This window comes from Hypanus sabinus, chromosome 18, assembly GCF_030144855.1.
Source record: "Hypanus sabinus isolate sHypSab1 chromosome 18, sHypSab1.hap1, whole genome shotgun sequence".
NCBI classification, from domain to species: domain Eukaryota; kingdom Metazoa; phylum Chordata; class Chondrichthyes; order Myliobatiformes; family Dasyatidae; genus Hypanus; species Hypanus sabinus.
The window spans coordinates 27,166,111-27,183,145 of NC_082723.1; the positions used below are offsets into that span (position 1 = coordinate 27,166,111).

Here is a 17,035-nt window from a genome sequence, read left to right on the forward strand (position 1 = left end):
TTTATTTAATATTTGAGAATCTTATTCTTTATTCTTTGAACTTTGATTGAAAGAATAAATCTTGAGCAATGCATAGATTTGGTAATCAAACAAAGTCAAATGAACTGGGATATTTTCTATAGAAGTTGATGAGAATGCTTGGAGAGATGTTACTTTGAGTTAGTAATCTCCAAAAGCTACATGGAACACAGGAGGCACTTCTTATATCTGATGGGTGATGGGAGAGAGATAACGATATTGTCTTCTAGTTAAACATTAATTATGTTTCTCACTCTGATAAGTATCCCAACCTTTGTTTAACTGCTCTCAGTGGCCACTTTATTACATATCTCCCATACCGAATAACGTGGCCACTGTGTGTATTCATGGTAGCCCATCCACTTCAAGGTTTGATGTGTTGTGCGTTCAGAGATTCTCTTTTGCACACCACTGTTGTAACGTGTGGCTATTTGAGTTACTGTCACCTTCCTGTCAGCTTGAACCTGTCAGGCCATTCTCCCCTGACCTCTCTCATTAAAGCATCTCTGTGGGTGTTTTCACCCACAGAACAGCCACTCACTGGATGATTAGTGTTTTTTGCACCATTCTCTGTAAACTCTCGTTGTGTGTCGAAATCCCAGGAGATCAGCAGTTTCTGAGATACTCAAACCACCCTGTCTGGCAACAATGATTATTCCAGGGTCAAAGTCACTTAGATCACAGTTCCTCCCCATTCTGATGTTTGGTCTGAACAACAACTGAACCTCTTGACCACGTCTGAATGCTTACTGGCATACAGGGGAGAATAGGCCTTCAATCCTTTGAGCCTTGCTGTCCGGCATTCTCCCAAATTAACCCTGGTTTAATCACCGGAAATTCAATCACTAGTTAACCTCCCGACCAACACACCTTTGGAATGTGGGAGGAAACTCGAGGACCCTGAGGAAACCCACGCGGTCACAGAGAGAATGTGCTTACAGGCATGGTGGAAATTGAACCCGGGTCACTGGTACTGTAAAGCATTGTGCTAGCCACCTGCAGTTCTTTATTATGTACACACAAGAGGGCTATGGGTAACCTTAGGTAACTTCTAAGTATGTGTTCAGCACAACATTGTGGGCTGAAGGGCCTGTATTGTGCTGTAGGTTTTCTATGTTTCTATGACAACACACTACTGAGCTGCCCCATTGATCTTATTTAGTGAGTTGCTGCCACATGATTGGCTGATTTGATATTTACATCGATGAGCAAGTATACAGGTGTACCTAATAAAGTGGCCACTGATTGTATAACCTTATCAGCATATCAACAATAAAACTCAAACTATTTGGCAACTCAGCAATTTGTTCGGACTTTAAAAAAGCAAAGAAACAAAAGACAAAATAAGTTGGTTCAGAAGTTTTGCCAAAAATTGTTGAAAGGCTAAAAGAAAATGGGTTTATCTCAGCTTCAGGGGAAAACAGTGATATTTTCTCTTTTTGATAGTAATTTTCCTTCATCCCCATTCAGACATCAGTTGATGAACTTAGAAATAAATATTTGCGAGTCAAACAACTTCTTAAAAGTTTGTTGACTTTTGAACTTGGGAATCTTTGAAGATTTGTGGTGGGTATACTGTAGATAATCCTGTGTTTGAAATCGTGTGATTATGCTTTGTGCCCGAGTCCAGTTGCTGAGATTTCTTTCCATTTCTTCACCAGCCGTCCGTGCTGACAGAATGAGAGGGGGAAGAAACAAATTCGGACCCATGTACAAACGAGACCGGGCCTTAAAACAGCAAAAGAAAGCACTGATCCGGGCAAACAGCTTCAAGCTAGAGACCATGCCTCAAATGGTGTCGTCAGTGCAGAACGAGTATTCACTCTCGACCACTGTACACAATGTACATTCTATTTCCAAAGGCATTCCTCCTAACCCGGCCATTCTACCAGTGACAGGTTATGAGAGAAACCTCTATGGCTCTCCATCAGTAGGCATGTCTATGCCCAGCCATGGGACACCACCGAGCTACCAGTACCCCACGTTCCATAACCGAACGATCAAGTCTGAGTACCCAGACCACTATGCAAGTTCTCCAGAGTCTCTTGTTGGCTACCCATACCCAGACACCTACCAGACCAGCTCTCCCTCTACCATACCACAGCTGATCATGGAACTCCTGCGGTGCGAGCCCGATGAACCTCAAGTTCAGGCTAAGATCTTGGCCCATCTACAGCAGGAACAGGTCAACAGAGGCAAACACGAGAAACTTAGCACCTTTGGCCTGATGTGCAAAATGGCCGACCAAACCCTCTTCTCCATAGTCGAATGGGCACGGAGTTGCATATTCTTCAGAGAACTCAAGGTAAGACACTCCTGATAAAAACCGATGCTGCGGCCAACTGTGCTGCTTTTAGTGCTGTGCGTTCACCCAGGTTTAATGATGATGCAAGAGAGTCTGCAGGTGCTGGAGATCCTGGGCAACACACACAAGATGCTGGAGGAGCTCAGCAGGTCAGGCAGCAACCATGGGGGGAATAAACAGTGGCTGTTTTGAGCCAAGATCCTTCATCAGGGCCGGAAAGGCAACCTGAATAACAAGGTTGGGGAAGGGAAAAAGAATAGAATCTGGCAGGACCTTACCAGACAGTGTCTTTACAAGATGGGCGATTCCAGCCATTATCAATGCTTGTCAGAAATTGTCTGCTTGGCGTCCGTGGTTACATAACCAGGACTTGTGATATGCGCCAGCTGGTCATACGACTGCCATTCTGAATAGGAGCAGGAGCACGGAAGTCCTGCCCCTTGATCATGTTCCCTCATTGAGACAGAGGCCCAAAGGTTGAGTGTGTGAGTCTAGGCCAGGGACTGAAGGTTGGATGCCTGATGTCTGAGAGCCCAAGAGTCCAGGGCCGAGGACTAGAGGCCTGGAGGTGGTCTATCTTGGGGTTGGAAACCTGTTTGTATGTGTGAGTGGTGGTTGGGGGAGGGGCTTGATTTGCTGGAAATCTTGGTCAACACACTCACATAAAATGTTAGAGGAACTCGAAAGGTCAGGTAGCATCTTTGGAGGGGAATAAACAGTTGGTGTTTCAGGCTGAAATCCTTCATCAGGACTGGAAAGGAAGGGCGTGGAAACCAGAATAAGAAGGCGGGGTGAGTGGCATGTGTACAAACTGTCAGGTAATAGGTGAGACCAGGTGAGGGGGTTGGGTGAGTAGGTGGGGGAAGATGGGATTAAGTGAGAAGCTGGTAGGTGATTGGTGGAAGATGTAAAGGGTTGAAGTAGAAGGAATCAGATAGGAGAGGAGAGTGGACCAATGGGAGAAAAGGATCTTGTTATGTTCTACTGTTGTTGCTGGACATTGTGGGCATGCTATGCTGACACTGGAATGTACAATGACAGGATAGTGTAGCGGTCAGTGCAAAGCTTTACAGTACCAGTGACCACTGATTGGTGTTTAATTCCTACCACTGTCTGCAAGGAGTTTGTACTTTCTCCCTGTGACTGCATGTGTTTCCTTCAGGTGCTCCAGTTTCCTCCCACATTCTGAAAGACGTGTGGGTTAGGGTCAGTGGTGCATTGGCGCCAGAAGCATGGCAACATTTGTGGGTTGCCCCCAGCACAATCCTCACAGATTTGATTTGATGCAAACGATGCACTTCACTGTATGTTTCACTATTTCGGTGTACACACGACAACCAAAGCTAACCTCTGCAAAGGCACTTGTGGGCCGAGCCCAGCACACTCCTGGGTGTGTTGGGTGTTAACACAAATTATGTATTGCACTGTATATTTTGATGTACATGTGTTTCTAAATCTGAGTCCAAAGGAAAACAACAACAGAATGCAGAATAAAGTGTAACATACACAGAGAAAGTGCAGTGCAGGTAGACAATAGGGTGCAAAATCATAACAACATAAACACAAGAGGTTCTGCAGATGCTGGAAATCCAGAGTGACAGAGCACCAACATGGCGAATTAGATAGTGAGGCCATTAGTGCAAATGATCATACTAGAGAATGATTCAATAAATTCTTCCATGGATGTTCCCAAGCCCAGCTGCAAAAGGAGGAGGGTTGGACAGGGGCTAGCAACCCCCACCCTGTAAAAGCCCAAAGCTGCAGAAACGCCAGCAGAAACTCCAAAGACATCATCTCAGGGAGAGGAAAGATATTGATGGGTTACACCTTGAAAGGCTAAAAGGCTGACCCAGGACAGAGGACTCTGGTGAGCTGTTATTGGCAGCCTATGCCCTAGTGGGGGAGATGGGCTTAAGAAGGACTAATCAATAGACTTGTAACAGTGAGATAGAAGCTGTCCATGATCCTGTTGTTTTCCCACAGACATCCTGGCTGCATTAGACTATCATAATTCAGAAACTTTGTCATGGTTTTCTCCAGAGTCACATTCAGCTTTCCTAATTGTTAATATTATTCCATTGTCCCTACTGATGGATCTCATGTTGTAAGATCTCCAAAGGTTTCACTCGTCGTTCCAGGTTAATTCTATTTATATAGAGTCAGACAACATAATCCTCTGTTCAAAGTTTTAGGTAACTTTATTATCAACGTATGTATATATCAGCATATATAATCATGAGGTTAATTTTCTTACAGGCATTCAAAGTAAATACAAAGAAACAAAAAAAAAACCCAAAATAATAATAACAACCAATAAATAAACAATAAAAATCAAGATCATGAGCTGAAGAATCCTTAAAAGTCAGTCCATTGGATGTGGGAACAGTTCAGTGATGGGAAAAGTGAAGTTGAGTGAAGTTATCGCCTCTGGTTCAAGGCCCTGATGGTTGAGGGGTAATAACTGTTCCCGATCTTGGTGGTGTGCGTCTTGAGACTCCTGTACCTCCTTCCTGATGGCAGCAGCAAAAATGTCCTGCACTGGGGGGGGGGGGGTTGTCCCTGATGATGGGTGCTGCTTTCCTGTGACAGGTGGAGGTGCTCAGTGGTGGGGAGGGCTTTACCTGAGATGGGCTGGGCTGTATCCAACTATCACCAGAATGGTAGCTCTAAACATGAAGCACACAAATTAAAGAAACCCCCAGTCCCCTGTGTATTTTTCTATGTTTAGAACAGAGAACATAGAACGTAGAACATTACAACACAGGTCAGGCCCTTCAGCCCACAATGTTGTGCCAACCTTTTAACCTACTCTTCCCTCCCACATAACCCTCCATTTTCTATCATTCATTACCTATCTCTTAAATGCTCCTAATATACAGTATCCGTCTCTCCCACCACCTTTGCCAGGGCTTTCCACGCACCCACCACTCTGTGTAAAAAAACTTACCTCTGACACCTTCCCTATACTTTCCTCAAATCACCTTAAAATTATGCCCACTTGTGTTAGCCACTTCCACCCTGGGGAAAAAGGTTGTCTACTTGATCAATGCCTCTCATCGTCTTGTACATCTCTATCAAGTCACCTCTCATCCTCCTTCATTCCAACGAGAAAAGAACTAGCTCGCTCAACCTCTCCTCACGGGAGACTCTCTAATCCAGGCAACATCCTGGTAAATCTCCTCTGAAGCCTTTCTAAAGCTCCCACATCCTTCCTCTAATGAGGTGACCAGAGCAACAGTAGAATTTTACGTTAAAATAATTTCATTTCCTCATGAATTTTTTCTTCATTGTTACCTTCTGTTGAGTTATTGTAGGAAAGGGAGATAGGCCTGCGTAGTAACAGCATTGTTTGTCTAAATTGCTGATGTTGTAATGTCTAATGAGCAGACAGCTGTACTGAACAATTAAAGTTACAAAATAATCTGACCCATCTCCTTTGGATAATGACATAAACTACATCACTGTTAAAGATTAGGCATTGCTGCGATAACAAGTGGTCTGAAGCAAGATGTCATATGAAAAGTAAGTGTAATTGAAAGATGTCTCGTTGAGGAATTATTGTTGAGAAAATGCTTTCTGTGGAGGGTGGGGGAAATCGATGCTCCCGCTGCCGGGTCACATTAGCGGCAGGCGGGGGAGGCAAAGGTCGGCCTCCACTCGCAGCCGGAGCTGTGGCCGTATTTCATCAGACCCCGGGAAAGAACTATAGGTGGAAATTTAATCCTGGCAGCTGTGGAAATTCTCCCAAAAATAAATAACTCCAGCATAAACAGCAGTGACAGGAAGTAATATTTTTACAATGGGCTCTCACAGGGATGCCCGTTTAAAAAACGATATGATTGTGCGAGGTTAATTTTGGTGGCAAGGTAAGTGAGATAATCCAAACAATGGTTTAAAGAGGTTCGATTCTCTGCTTCCTTTATTGTACTTGGCTGGCGCACCATGATAACTGCTTTGCAATTCATTTCTTTCCTGGATTAAAGTGAGTACTTGTACTTTCGGGGAAACTTGACAAAAATAAAGTAAAATGCTTAAATGCATCCTGCTCTCTGGGAGATAACCCAACCTCTTCAACGTGTAGAAAGTGGTAGTGACCCAGTCAACCACTTGGTTGAGTGCGCAAGGTCCTGTAAACTGGGTGTTTTCTTACTCAAGCCCAACGCCCTACTGGGGCATTGGTCGCTGACAGCAGTTTACTAAAGTCGTCTTTCCTGGCCAGTCCTTTACATTGCCTCCATGTGAAGCCCATTTTCTTAATGTCCTTCATCACCCAAGGAGAGGTCTTTGGACCTTCTGCTGGCGTTCCTGTAGCTCTGGGTTTTTATGGTATGGGGGGTACTAGCCCAATGCCCAGCCCTCCTCCTTTTGCAGCTGGGCTTGGGATGTCCATGGTGGAGTTGGTAAACTGGGATGGGTGTGGTTAAATCAGAGCAGGAATTCTGGATTAGTTCTTGATTAGTCAGGACTTCAAAGGTTACTGGGAGAAGGCAGGAGGATGGGGTTGAGAGGGATAATAAATCAGCCATGATTGAGTGGCTGGGCAGACTTTATCTTGTGGAATGGAGTTCATTCTGGGTTCATCTGGGTTCATTCGTGTGGTGTGAGATTGGAGTATATTGTCATGAAAATTAGTCTATTGCAGCAGCAGAACAGGACATCATAAACATAAGAACAGTGGCCACGTTATCTGGTATTTCCTGTATCTAAGAAAGTGGCCGCTGAGTGTATGTTCATGGTCTTCTGCTGCTGTAGCCCAACCATTTCAAGGTTCGATGTGTTCTACGTTCAGAGATAATCTTCTGCACACCACTGTTGTAACATGTGGCTGTGTGAGTTACTGTCACCTTCCTGTCAACTTGAGCCAGTCTGGCCATTCTCCTCTGACCTCTCTCAGTAAGGAGGTGATTTTGCCCACAGAACTGCCACTCACTGGATTTTTTTTGTTTGTTTTTGCACCATTTTTTGCAAGCCCTGGAGCAGGGGTTCCCAACCTTTTTTTATGCTATGGACCCCTCCCATTAACTGAGGGGTCCATGGACCAAGGTTGGGATCCTCTACTCTTAAAGTCTGTTGTACGTGCAAATCACAGGAGTTTCTGAGATACTCAAACCTCCCTGTCTGGCACCAACAATTGTTCCACAGTCAAAGTCACTTACATCATATTTCTTTCCCACTCTGATGTTTGGGCTGAACAACAACAGAATCCCTTGACCATGTCTGCATGGTTTTATGCATTGAGTTGCTGCCATATGATTGGCTGATTAGCTATTTGCATTAATGAGCAGATGTACAGGTGTACCTAATAAAGTGGCCTCTGTGTGTAAGATAATATAAAGTTAACATGAATGATTTATAAACTACATGGGCCCTTTATCTAAGAAAGGATGAGCTACCATTGGAGACGGTCCAGAGGACATTCACAAGAATCACCCTGGGAATGAAAGTTTTAATGTATGAGGAGAGTTTGATGTCCCTGGGCCTGTACTTCTGGAGTTTACAAGAATGAGGGGATATGTCATTGAAATCTGTCAAATATTGAAACACCTAGGTAAGGTGAACATGGAGAGGATGTTTCTAATAGTGGATGAGTCTAGGACCAGAGGCACAGCCTCAGAATAGGGTGTCCTTTAGAACAGAGATGAGGAGGAATTTATTTAGCCAGAGGGTGGTAAATCTGTGGAATTCATTGGCTTAGACGGCTAATAGCCAAGCCATTGGGGCAGCACGGTAGTGTAGTGGTTAGCACAATGCTTTACAGTATCAGCAACCAGGGTTCAGTTCCTGCCGCTGCTTTCCTGTGACCCCAGGGGTTTCCTCTGGATGCTCAGGTTTCATCTCACATTCCAAAGACGCACTGGTTGATGGGTTACTTGGTCACTGTGAATTGTTCTGTGATTAGGCTCAAGTTAAATTGGGGATTGTTGGGTGATGTAGCTCAAAGCGTTGTAAGGGCCTGTTCTGCACTGTATCTCAATTAATAAAATCAAAAAATAAGTATTTAAAGCAGAGTCTTATGATATTAAGTTAATGAAAATGACATTAGTACAAGTTCAGAGACAGACAGAGATATGCATTTCACTGTATGTTCATGTGACAAATAAATTTAATCTTTAATCTACCAACCTGCTTGTCTTTTGGTATATGGGAGGAAATCAGAGCACCGGGGGAGGGTCAATCCTATGCAATCACAGGAAGAAAATGCAAAGTCCTGATCTGTGAGGGAGTATTTTCTGTACTGGAGTGAACGGACCCATTTATTTGCATGGATCATTTGGAAAGAAATCCTCTTCTGACGGATAGAAGGTGCCCATTTTGAAGTCTATTGTTTTGGATATATGTTGGCAATCATTGATTGTTTCCCAGCCCGTGACCTGTAATGAATTCTGGTTTCATCCACGATTGACAAGTGAGTAATTATGTTTTGAGAGAACTCAGTTCAGTCCAATTGAGTAAATGACCACACAAGGTCATTATTTACTCATGGGAACAGCATGTATCTTGCAGGGAGAGGACGTAGTGAATTCAGTCAGATTTAAGCCCGATGTTTGCTTAGTCAGGTTTGTAAATCTTAACTAAGAGACCCTTGACAACTACCCCCTGCCCACTCTGCTTAAATGGTGTATGTGGCACAGTAGTGCTGCAGTTAGCGTAACCCCTTACAGCACCAGTGATCTGGGTTCAATTCCTGTGAGGAGTTTGTACGCTTTCCTGTAACTGCATGAGTCAATGTTCCTTTGCCTGCTGCAGTTTCCTCCCACATTCCAAAGACATTCAGGCTGTTGCAGTGGGCATGCTATACTGGCGCCAGAAGAGTGGCAATGCTTCTGAGCTGTCCCCCGCAGATTGTGTTGGTTGTTGATGCAAATATCACATTTCACTGTACTTCTTGATGTAGATGTGACAAATGAGGGTTAATCTAATCTAATATCTGCATGATGTTTACATTTCACACCAATTCTTATAAAGGTGAGGGGGTTGAGGATCTACGATATTTTGGAATGAAACTGCCAATTGCATCAAAACTCGCATCTACTACATTTGTCAAACGTCAGGGGAGGGTGTGAATGACTCTCCGTGCCAGACTTCACTAGGAAAAGTAACACTCTCACTAGCAGTGTGGAGTATGTCTAGTATCTTTGTGAGTGGACTGTAAGGGTTACTTGATCCACTTCACATAAACAGGATTTCTCCCTGCACAAGTCGAGTTTGTTGTCACATTCAAGTTCAGATATGGGTTTAATTGTCATTTACACCTGAATACAGCCAGATAAAACAGCATTCCTCTTGGGCCAAGGTGCAAAACACAGTACGCAGTCACACAGTACACCGCACATATAGTATATATAATTATGATAACAGAAAATATACAGTCACACAGATAGCCCATCACTGAATGTCATGGCCTGTAGATTGATGGTGCACGTAATGTTGTCCTGGAGCCATGTTTCTGCAAGAATGAGCCCGTAACAGTTCCTCGTCTCGTGCTAGTACAGCCACAGACAAATGTAACCCAGCTTGTCTTCCTCCCTAAACACTAGAGGGCAGCACTGATGGGAGTGGCCAGCCACCACCCTCCCCCCCCCCCCCCCCCAACTAACCACCGACTTGCGGTATTCTACACTACCAATGTCCGCCAGGGTCTTGCCAACTCATGAACCATGTCCAAAACAATCACTTACCTCCTTTGTTGAATAATAGAATAAGCTGAATAAAAGAATTAAGGTACCAAAGTCTGAAGTGTCACCTCACCAGGGTCAGCCAGAGATACTTTCTTGCAACCATTAGGTTCTTGAATCAATTTGCACAACCCTAACCATACCTCAGTAAAAGGACACGATGGTCCACCTCTTGCGCTAACATGGACTTTCTTTGAGTTGTGTTTTTGCACGATTGTCTTAATTTGCACAATCTTTTTCTTCAGAGTCTTCTATAATTTATGTGGGTCTGTAGATATCACTGGAAATGCTGGCATTTGTTGACTTCAGAGTCATAGAGCAAAGTAGCATGGATAGATGCTGTCCGGTCCCCTCAGTCCCAATTTCCTGTGCTCAGCTCACGTCCTCCCACGGCTTCCTCCCATGAATCTATACAAGTGTTTCTTAAATGGTGCTGTTCTACCTGCCTCAACCATTTCCTCTGGCAGCTCGTTCGTTACACCGTCCGCCCACTCAATGGGAATGCTGCCCTCAGATCCTTTCTAAATCTTTCTCCTCTCACACTAAACCAATGCCCTTAGTTGTGGTCTCCCCTACCCTGGGGAAAATACCGTAAATACCCACTTTATCTCTGCCTCCCATAATTTTAAACATTTCTGTAATGTCGCCCCCCTCCCATTCTCCTACATACCACTGAATAAAGACCTGCAGTCCAGGCAAAATCCTCTTAAGTCTCTTCTGCACTCTTCACAGTTTCTGTAACAGGGTGACCTCAACAATGAACCGAATTGCCTCTGAGATGTTGGGTGTGGAGTCACGAAAAGGGCAGAGGAACCGAAGATGGTAAATTAGCTCCCACAAAGGACATCAGTGAACAAGGTGGATTTTAACACAAGCCAGTAGTTTTATTGTGACTGTTATTGCGACCAGCTTCAACTTCTCAAAATCCAACTTTATTTAATTACTTGATATAAATTCCCCATCTGCCAAGGTGGAATTTGCATTTCCGTCCCTGGATCGGCAACCTAGATGTAACTAAACTTTGTTTTAAACCATGGCCTGCTAGTTATACCATTCCAACTTGGTCCTTTTTCAATATAATGTCTTCAGAGTTCAAAGTAAATTTATTATCCATGTACCTGTATATCACCATATACATTTTCTTGCAGGCATTCACAGTAGGACAAAGAAATATAGTAGAATCAGTGAAGAAGCTACACACAAATACAGACTGAAAACCAACTAAATTGCAAAAGAAGACAACTGTGTAATACAAAAAAAATAATTATAACAATAAATAAGTAAATTATACAGAGAACATGAGTTGTAGAATCCTTGAAAGTGGGTCTGTCGGTTATGAAATCAGTTTGGTGTTGAGGTGAGTGAGTGAAGTTATCCACGGTGGTTCATGTGCCTGGTTTCTGAGGAGTAATGTTAGGTTTTGTAGCTCCAAAACATAAAACTAATTAGACGATAAGCAAGGGAGCCCATGAGATGCATGTAAGTTTTATTTTTACTTTTAGCGAGGAATGTGCATATGGCGTGCTGGCGTAATGACGTATGCCATTTACATACTTCTGCATATAATCCACAATGCATATTGTAAGCAACAACAAAAAAGCTTAATCAAACAAAATAGTTATAATATTACTGAAGTATTAAATGCACAATAGGTGGTAACTGTGCTAAACCTGTTGCTTTGGGACCCAAGGCTTCCCAATGGAAGCAGTGAGTAGAGACAATGGCCTGGATGGTGGGGGTTCTTGATGATGGATGCTGCTTTCATGTGGCATTGCTCCTTGTAGATTTGCTCATTGGTGGGGAGGACTTTTCCTGTGATACTGGGCTGAACCTACCACTTCTTATAGGCTTTTCTGTTCATGTGTCATACCAGGCCCCAAGGCAACTAGGAGGCAGCATCTGCTGACAATCTTTCCATGGAAGGAGGCTGTTGAGCCCACCGAGTCTTTGCCAGCTAGCAGAGCTTTCCCAACTATCTCACTTCTTTTCCCTGTACTGTCCACCAGTGCTCCTATGGCTTCAGGGGGCCAAGTTGGTGCTTCCCTCGCCCAAGTGTGACCTGCAGGCTAGCAGAGGGAAGGAGCACCTTATACCTACCACCCAAAAATGGATATATACATCTATACTCCAGAGATAATTTATAGTGTGTATACATATGTATGTAGATATATATATATATATACACACTACAGAGACAATTTACATTGGCAATTAACCATTTCTTACTCTCCCTAGCTGATGGATTTTTGGACTCAACTCTCCAGAGTGGGGACTGAACCTACAGTCTCCTGACTCAGGGGCAAGAGTGTTCTCTTTGAGCTATGGCTGAGACTAGAATAGTGTTGGCGGGAGAGTTTAATGACATCAAAACCTGCAACAGGTAACAGGGACTTGAGTAAATCCCATGCAAAAATTTTCTTCACCAAAGGCATGGGTTGAAACAAAGCAGAGGAACTCTGAAGAGGGATTCTTCAGAGCAGGTGAATTTATTTTTTAACTGCTATAGAAAATAAAAGAAAGATTGTGAAGATGTATTGATTTCAGAGAGGGGGGGGGGTTCTGAATGATCCATAAACCCATAAACACTACCTCATTGTTCATCTTTTGCACTATTTATGTATTTTCAAAACTTGAAGTGCTTTTTATTTCTTGCACTGTACTGCTGCCACAAAGCAACATATCTCATGGTAAAGCAACATATCTCATGGTATACATTCAAGTGGCCACTTCATTACATATGGGAGTGGAACTTGGTATATTCTTCTGCTGCTGTAACCCCCTCCCACAACTTCAAGTGTTTGATGTGTTGTGCATTCAGAAATGTTCTTCTACACATAACCCATGGGTATTTAAGTTAATTTGTCCCCTAAAACCCTCACTAATTTTTATAGGTGCACCGTAGAAAGCATTCTTCTAGGGTACATCACAACCTGGCATGGAAGTTGTCCTGTCCAAGACAGGAAGAAGTTGCAGAAGATTGTGAACGTAGCCCAGCACATCACACAAACCAATCTTCCATCCTTGGACTCACTTTACACCGCACGCTGTCGGAGCAGTGCTGCCAGGATAATCAAGGACACAACCCACCCAGCCAACACACTTTTTGACCCACTTCCCCCAAGGAGAAGGTTGAGGAGCATGAAGATTCGTACGGCCAGATTTGGGAACAGCTTCTTTCCAACTGTGATAAGACTGCTGAACAGATCCCGACCTGGATCTGGGCCGTATCTTCCAAATATCCGGACCTGACTTGCACTACCTTACTTTCCCTTTTCCCTTTTATGATTTATAATTTAAATTTTTATTATATTTACTTGGATTTGTTCTTCAGGGAGCGTGAAGCGCAGAATCAAATGTCACTGTGATGATTGTATGCTCTAGTATCAATTGTTTGGTGACAATAAAGTAAAGTACTTTTGCCTTCCTGTCAGCTTAAACCAGTCTGACCATTCAACTCTGAGCTCTCTTAATATCAAGGTGTTTTCACCCACAGAACAGCCACTTGCTGATTTTTTTTTGTTTTCCACATTTTTCTCTGTAAACTCCAGGGCAGGAGTTCCCTACCTGGGGTCCATAGACACCTCAGTTAATGTCAGGAGTCCACAGCATCAAAAAGGTTGGAAACCCCAGCTCTCGAGACTATTGTGCATGACAATCCCAGGATTTCAGCAGTTTGAGATACTCAAACTATCCTGTCTGGCACCAATTATCATTCCATGGTCAAAGTCACTTAGATCACACTTCTGGTGTTCGGTCTGAACAGCAACTGAACCTCTTGATTATGTCTGCATGCTTTTATACATTAAGTTGCTGTGACATGATTGGTTGATTAGATATTTGCATTAACGAGCAGGTTTCTAGAGGTACCTAATAAAGTGGCCACTGTGCATATGCCAGTGATAATAAACTTGATTCTGATTATGCAGTGTTTCCCGACATATCAAAACAATTTATAAGCTGACAGAATGAGGCTCCACAACTGAATTGATTCCCATTTAGGTTCGGAAGTTTGGAATAATATTACCTTAGCATTTATTAAAAAGATAATTAACTCTAAGTTACCAGGGTTAACTTTGTTAACACACACTAATTGCTGGTAGAATTCAACAGGTCAGGCAGCATGTATTGAGCGAATGAACAGTCAACATTTCAGACTGAGACCCTTCAACAGGACTCGGCAGTTAAACTTATGCAGGTGATAATAAACCTGATCTGATCCTGATTGTCCTGATCACATTGGCAGGGAATTTGGTGAAAAAAGCCTTTTCCCTCTCTGGTGAGACATAGCTCTCAAAGGTGTATTTTTCGAACAGGAGATTGACCATTCAATGACGACAAGGAATTTCTTCCTTACCAAAGTTCAAAATAAATTTATTATCAACATCTATACATGTCATCATGTACAGCATCGGGATTCATTTTCTTGTGGGCATACTCAATAAATGTATAACAGAATAATAATCATAATAGAGTCAATGAAAGACCGTACCAACTTGGGAGTTCAACCAGTGTGCAAAAGACAACAAACTGTGCAAATACAAAAAGAAAGAAATAATAATAATAATAAGTAAGCAATAAATATCAAGAATATGAGATGAAAAGTCCTAGAAAGTGAGTCCATAGGCTGTGGGAACATTTCAATAATGGGGAAGTGAAGTTGAGTGAATTTATCCCCTTTTGTTCAATAGCCTGATGATTGAGGGGTAATAGCTGTTCCTGAACCAGGTGGTGTGGGACCCCTGAGGCTCCTGTACCTTCTACCTGTTGGCAGCAATGGGAAGAGAGGATGACCTGGGTGGGGAGGGTCCCCGATGATGGATGCTGCTTTCCTGCGGACAATGCTCCATGTAGATGTGCTCAGTGGAGGAGAGGGCTTTGCCCATGATGGACTGAACCATATTCAGTCCATTTGCAGTACTTCCATTCAAGGGCATTGGTGTTCCCATACCAGGCTGTGAGGCCGCCAGTCTATATGGCTTCCACTGTACTTCTCTAGAAGCTTGCTAGAGATTTAGATGTCACAAACTGCTGAGGAAGTAGAGGTGCCACTGTGCTTAATTGCAACTATGTGCTGGGCCCAGGACAAGTCCTCCAAAATGATAACACTCCACCTCTGATCCTAACAGACTTCTGGCTTCTACCTCCCGAAGTCAATAATCAGCTCCTCGGTCTTGCTGACATTAAGTGAGAGGTTGTTGTGACATCACTCAGCCAGATTTTCAATCTCCTTCCTTTATGCTGACTCATCACCACCTTTAATTCGGCCTATGATAGTGAATTTGAATATGGCAATGGAGCCTCACAGTCATAAGTGTGAAGAGTAACACACCATCTCCACTCTCAGACTGTTATGTTTGGTCTAGCACACACATAGCCAAGTCATTTAGAGAGCTGGTATGGTTGAATGCCATTGACAATTTATTTATTTAAAGAAACAGTGTGGATAAGGTCCATCGAGCCCTGCTGTCCAGCAACCCACTGATTTAACACTAACCTAATCACAGGTCCATTTACTAATTGGTACATCTCATCTTTGTGTGTTGGCGCATGGCCAAGTGGCTAAGGCGTTGGTCTAGTGATCTGAAGGTCACTAGTTCGAGCCTCAGCTGAGGCAGCGTGTTGTGTCCTTGAGTAAGACACTGAACCACACATTGCTCTGCTACGACACTGGTGCCAAGCTGTATGGGTCCTAATGCCCTCCCCTTGGACAACATCAGTGGCATGGAGAGGGGAGACTTGCAACGTGGGCAAATGCCGTACTTCCATACAACCTTGCCCAGGCCTCAGTCAACATCAAAATTGATGGACAGCCAAAGAGCAGAAGAAGAAGATATCTAATCTTTAGACATTGGGAGGAAATTGGAGCACTTGGAGGAAATCCACCTGCTTCATGGGTAGGATGTATAAACTTTCTTACAGAGGACACTGGAAATGAATGCCGAACTCCAACACCCTGATCTGTAAGACGTCACGGTAACAGCTACGCTACTGTGGCGCCCGTTGTCTATCGCAAAGCGCTGAAGACTGTTGGGTACACACATAGCCAAGTGTTAGGTGTTACACAAAGGGCTCAGGCCACAACAGGAATTACAAGCGAAAGATGTTTATGAAATTAACCTTAAGGTAAAGGGAAAAGTGGTGACGTGTGATGGAATTGTGCTGACTTCAGAATGGGAGCAGACTTATTTTTAGGCAGTCCCCAGCACATGCTGGCAATGGAAGGGTAAATGCAGGCGTCGTAGGAAAATGCAACACAGGTTAAAGAGGAAACAGAGGCCAGGAAATGTACAGGACATGACACAAGTCACACAGTTTTCAGACTCAGCAAGTCCGTGATTATGGGGAGTAAAGCCACGATCAAGCCCAGTGGTATGGTAGGCGTGAGCAGTCAATTAACCCACATCTCTCCTCCCAGTCCCAATGTTGTTTGGTGTTTCTGACCCTGTCTTGACCTGGACCAACAGGTGCACCCAAAGAGAATCCAGACCCAAAGTGAATTCAGTCAGTAAAAACACAAAACGCTGGCAGAACTCAGCAGGCCAGACAGCATCTATGGGAGGAAGTAGTGACGACGTATCGGACCGAAACCCTTCATCAGGAGTGAAGTAACATGGGATGGTCGAGGGGGTATAAGAAGTGGGGGGAGGGATGAAGTAGAGAGCTGGGAAGTGATAGGCTGGAGGGACATGGGCTAGGGGGAAGTTGGAGAATTATGGGAAATAAAAGAGAAAGAAAGGTAGGTCTGGGGGAGATTATAGTGAGGGGGGGGAAAGAGAGAGAGAGAGAACCAGACTAAAATAATAGATAAGGATGAGGGTAAGGGGGGGGCAGGGGTATCAATGGAGCTCTGTGAGTTGAATGTTCATGCCGGCAGGTAGGAGGCTACCTAGGCGGAAGATCAGATAAGACCCGCCACAGACTGGGAGGCCGTTTCGCTGAACACTGGCGCTCAGTCCTCCAGCAGTGGTGGGATCTCCCTGTGGCCACGCACTTCAATTCCACAGACCACTCCCACTCCGACATGTCTGTCCATGGC

The 17,035-nt window shown here is 43.9% G+C and overlaps 1 protein-coding gene across 1 annotated transcript in view; it reads left to right on the plus strand.

The window, feature by feature from the left end:
* The window catches only part of LOC132377495 (nuclear receptor subfamily 5 group A member 2-like), an 82,924-nt gene that overhangs the window by 14,490 nt on the left and 51,399 nt on the right, over positions 1 to 17,035 (plus strand). The window contains exon 3 of the mRNA XM_059943772.1: positions 1,680 to 2,323. Within this exon, the coding sequence (XP_059799755.1) occupies positions 1,680 to 2,323 (644 nt within the window). The remainder of the gene's footprint in view (positions 1 to 1,679; positions 2,324 to 17,035) is intronic.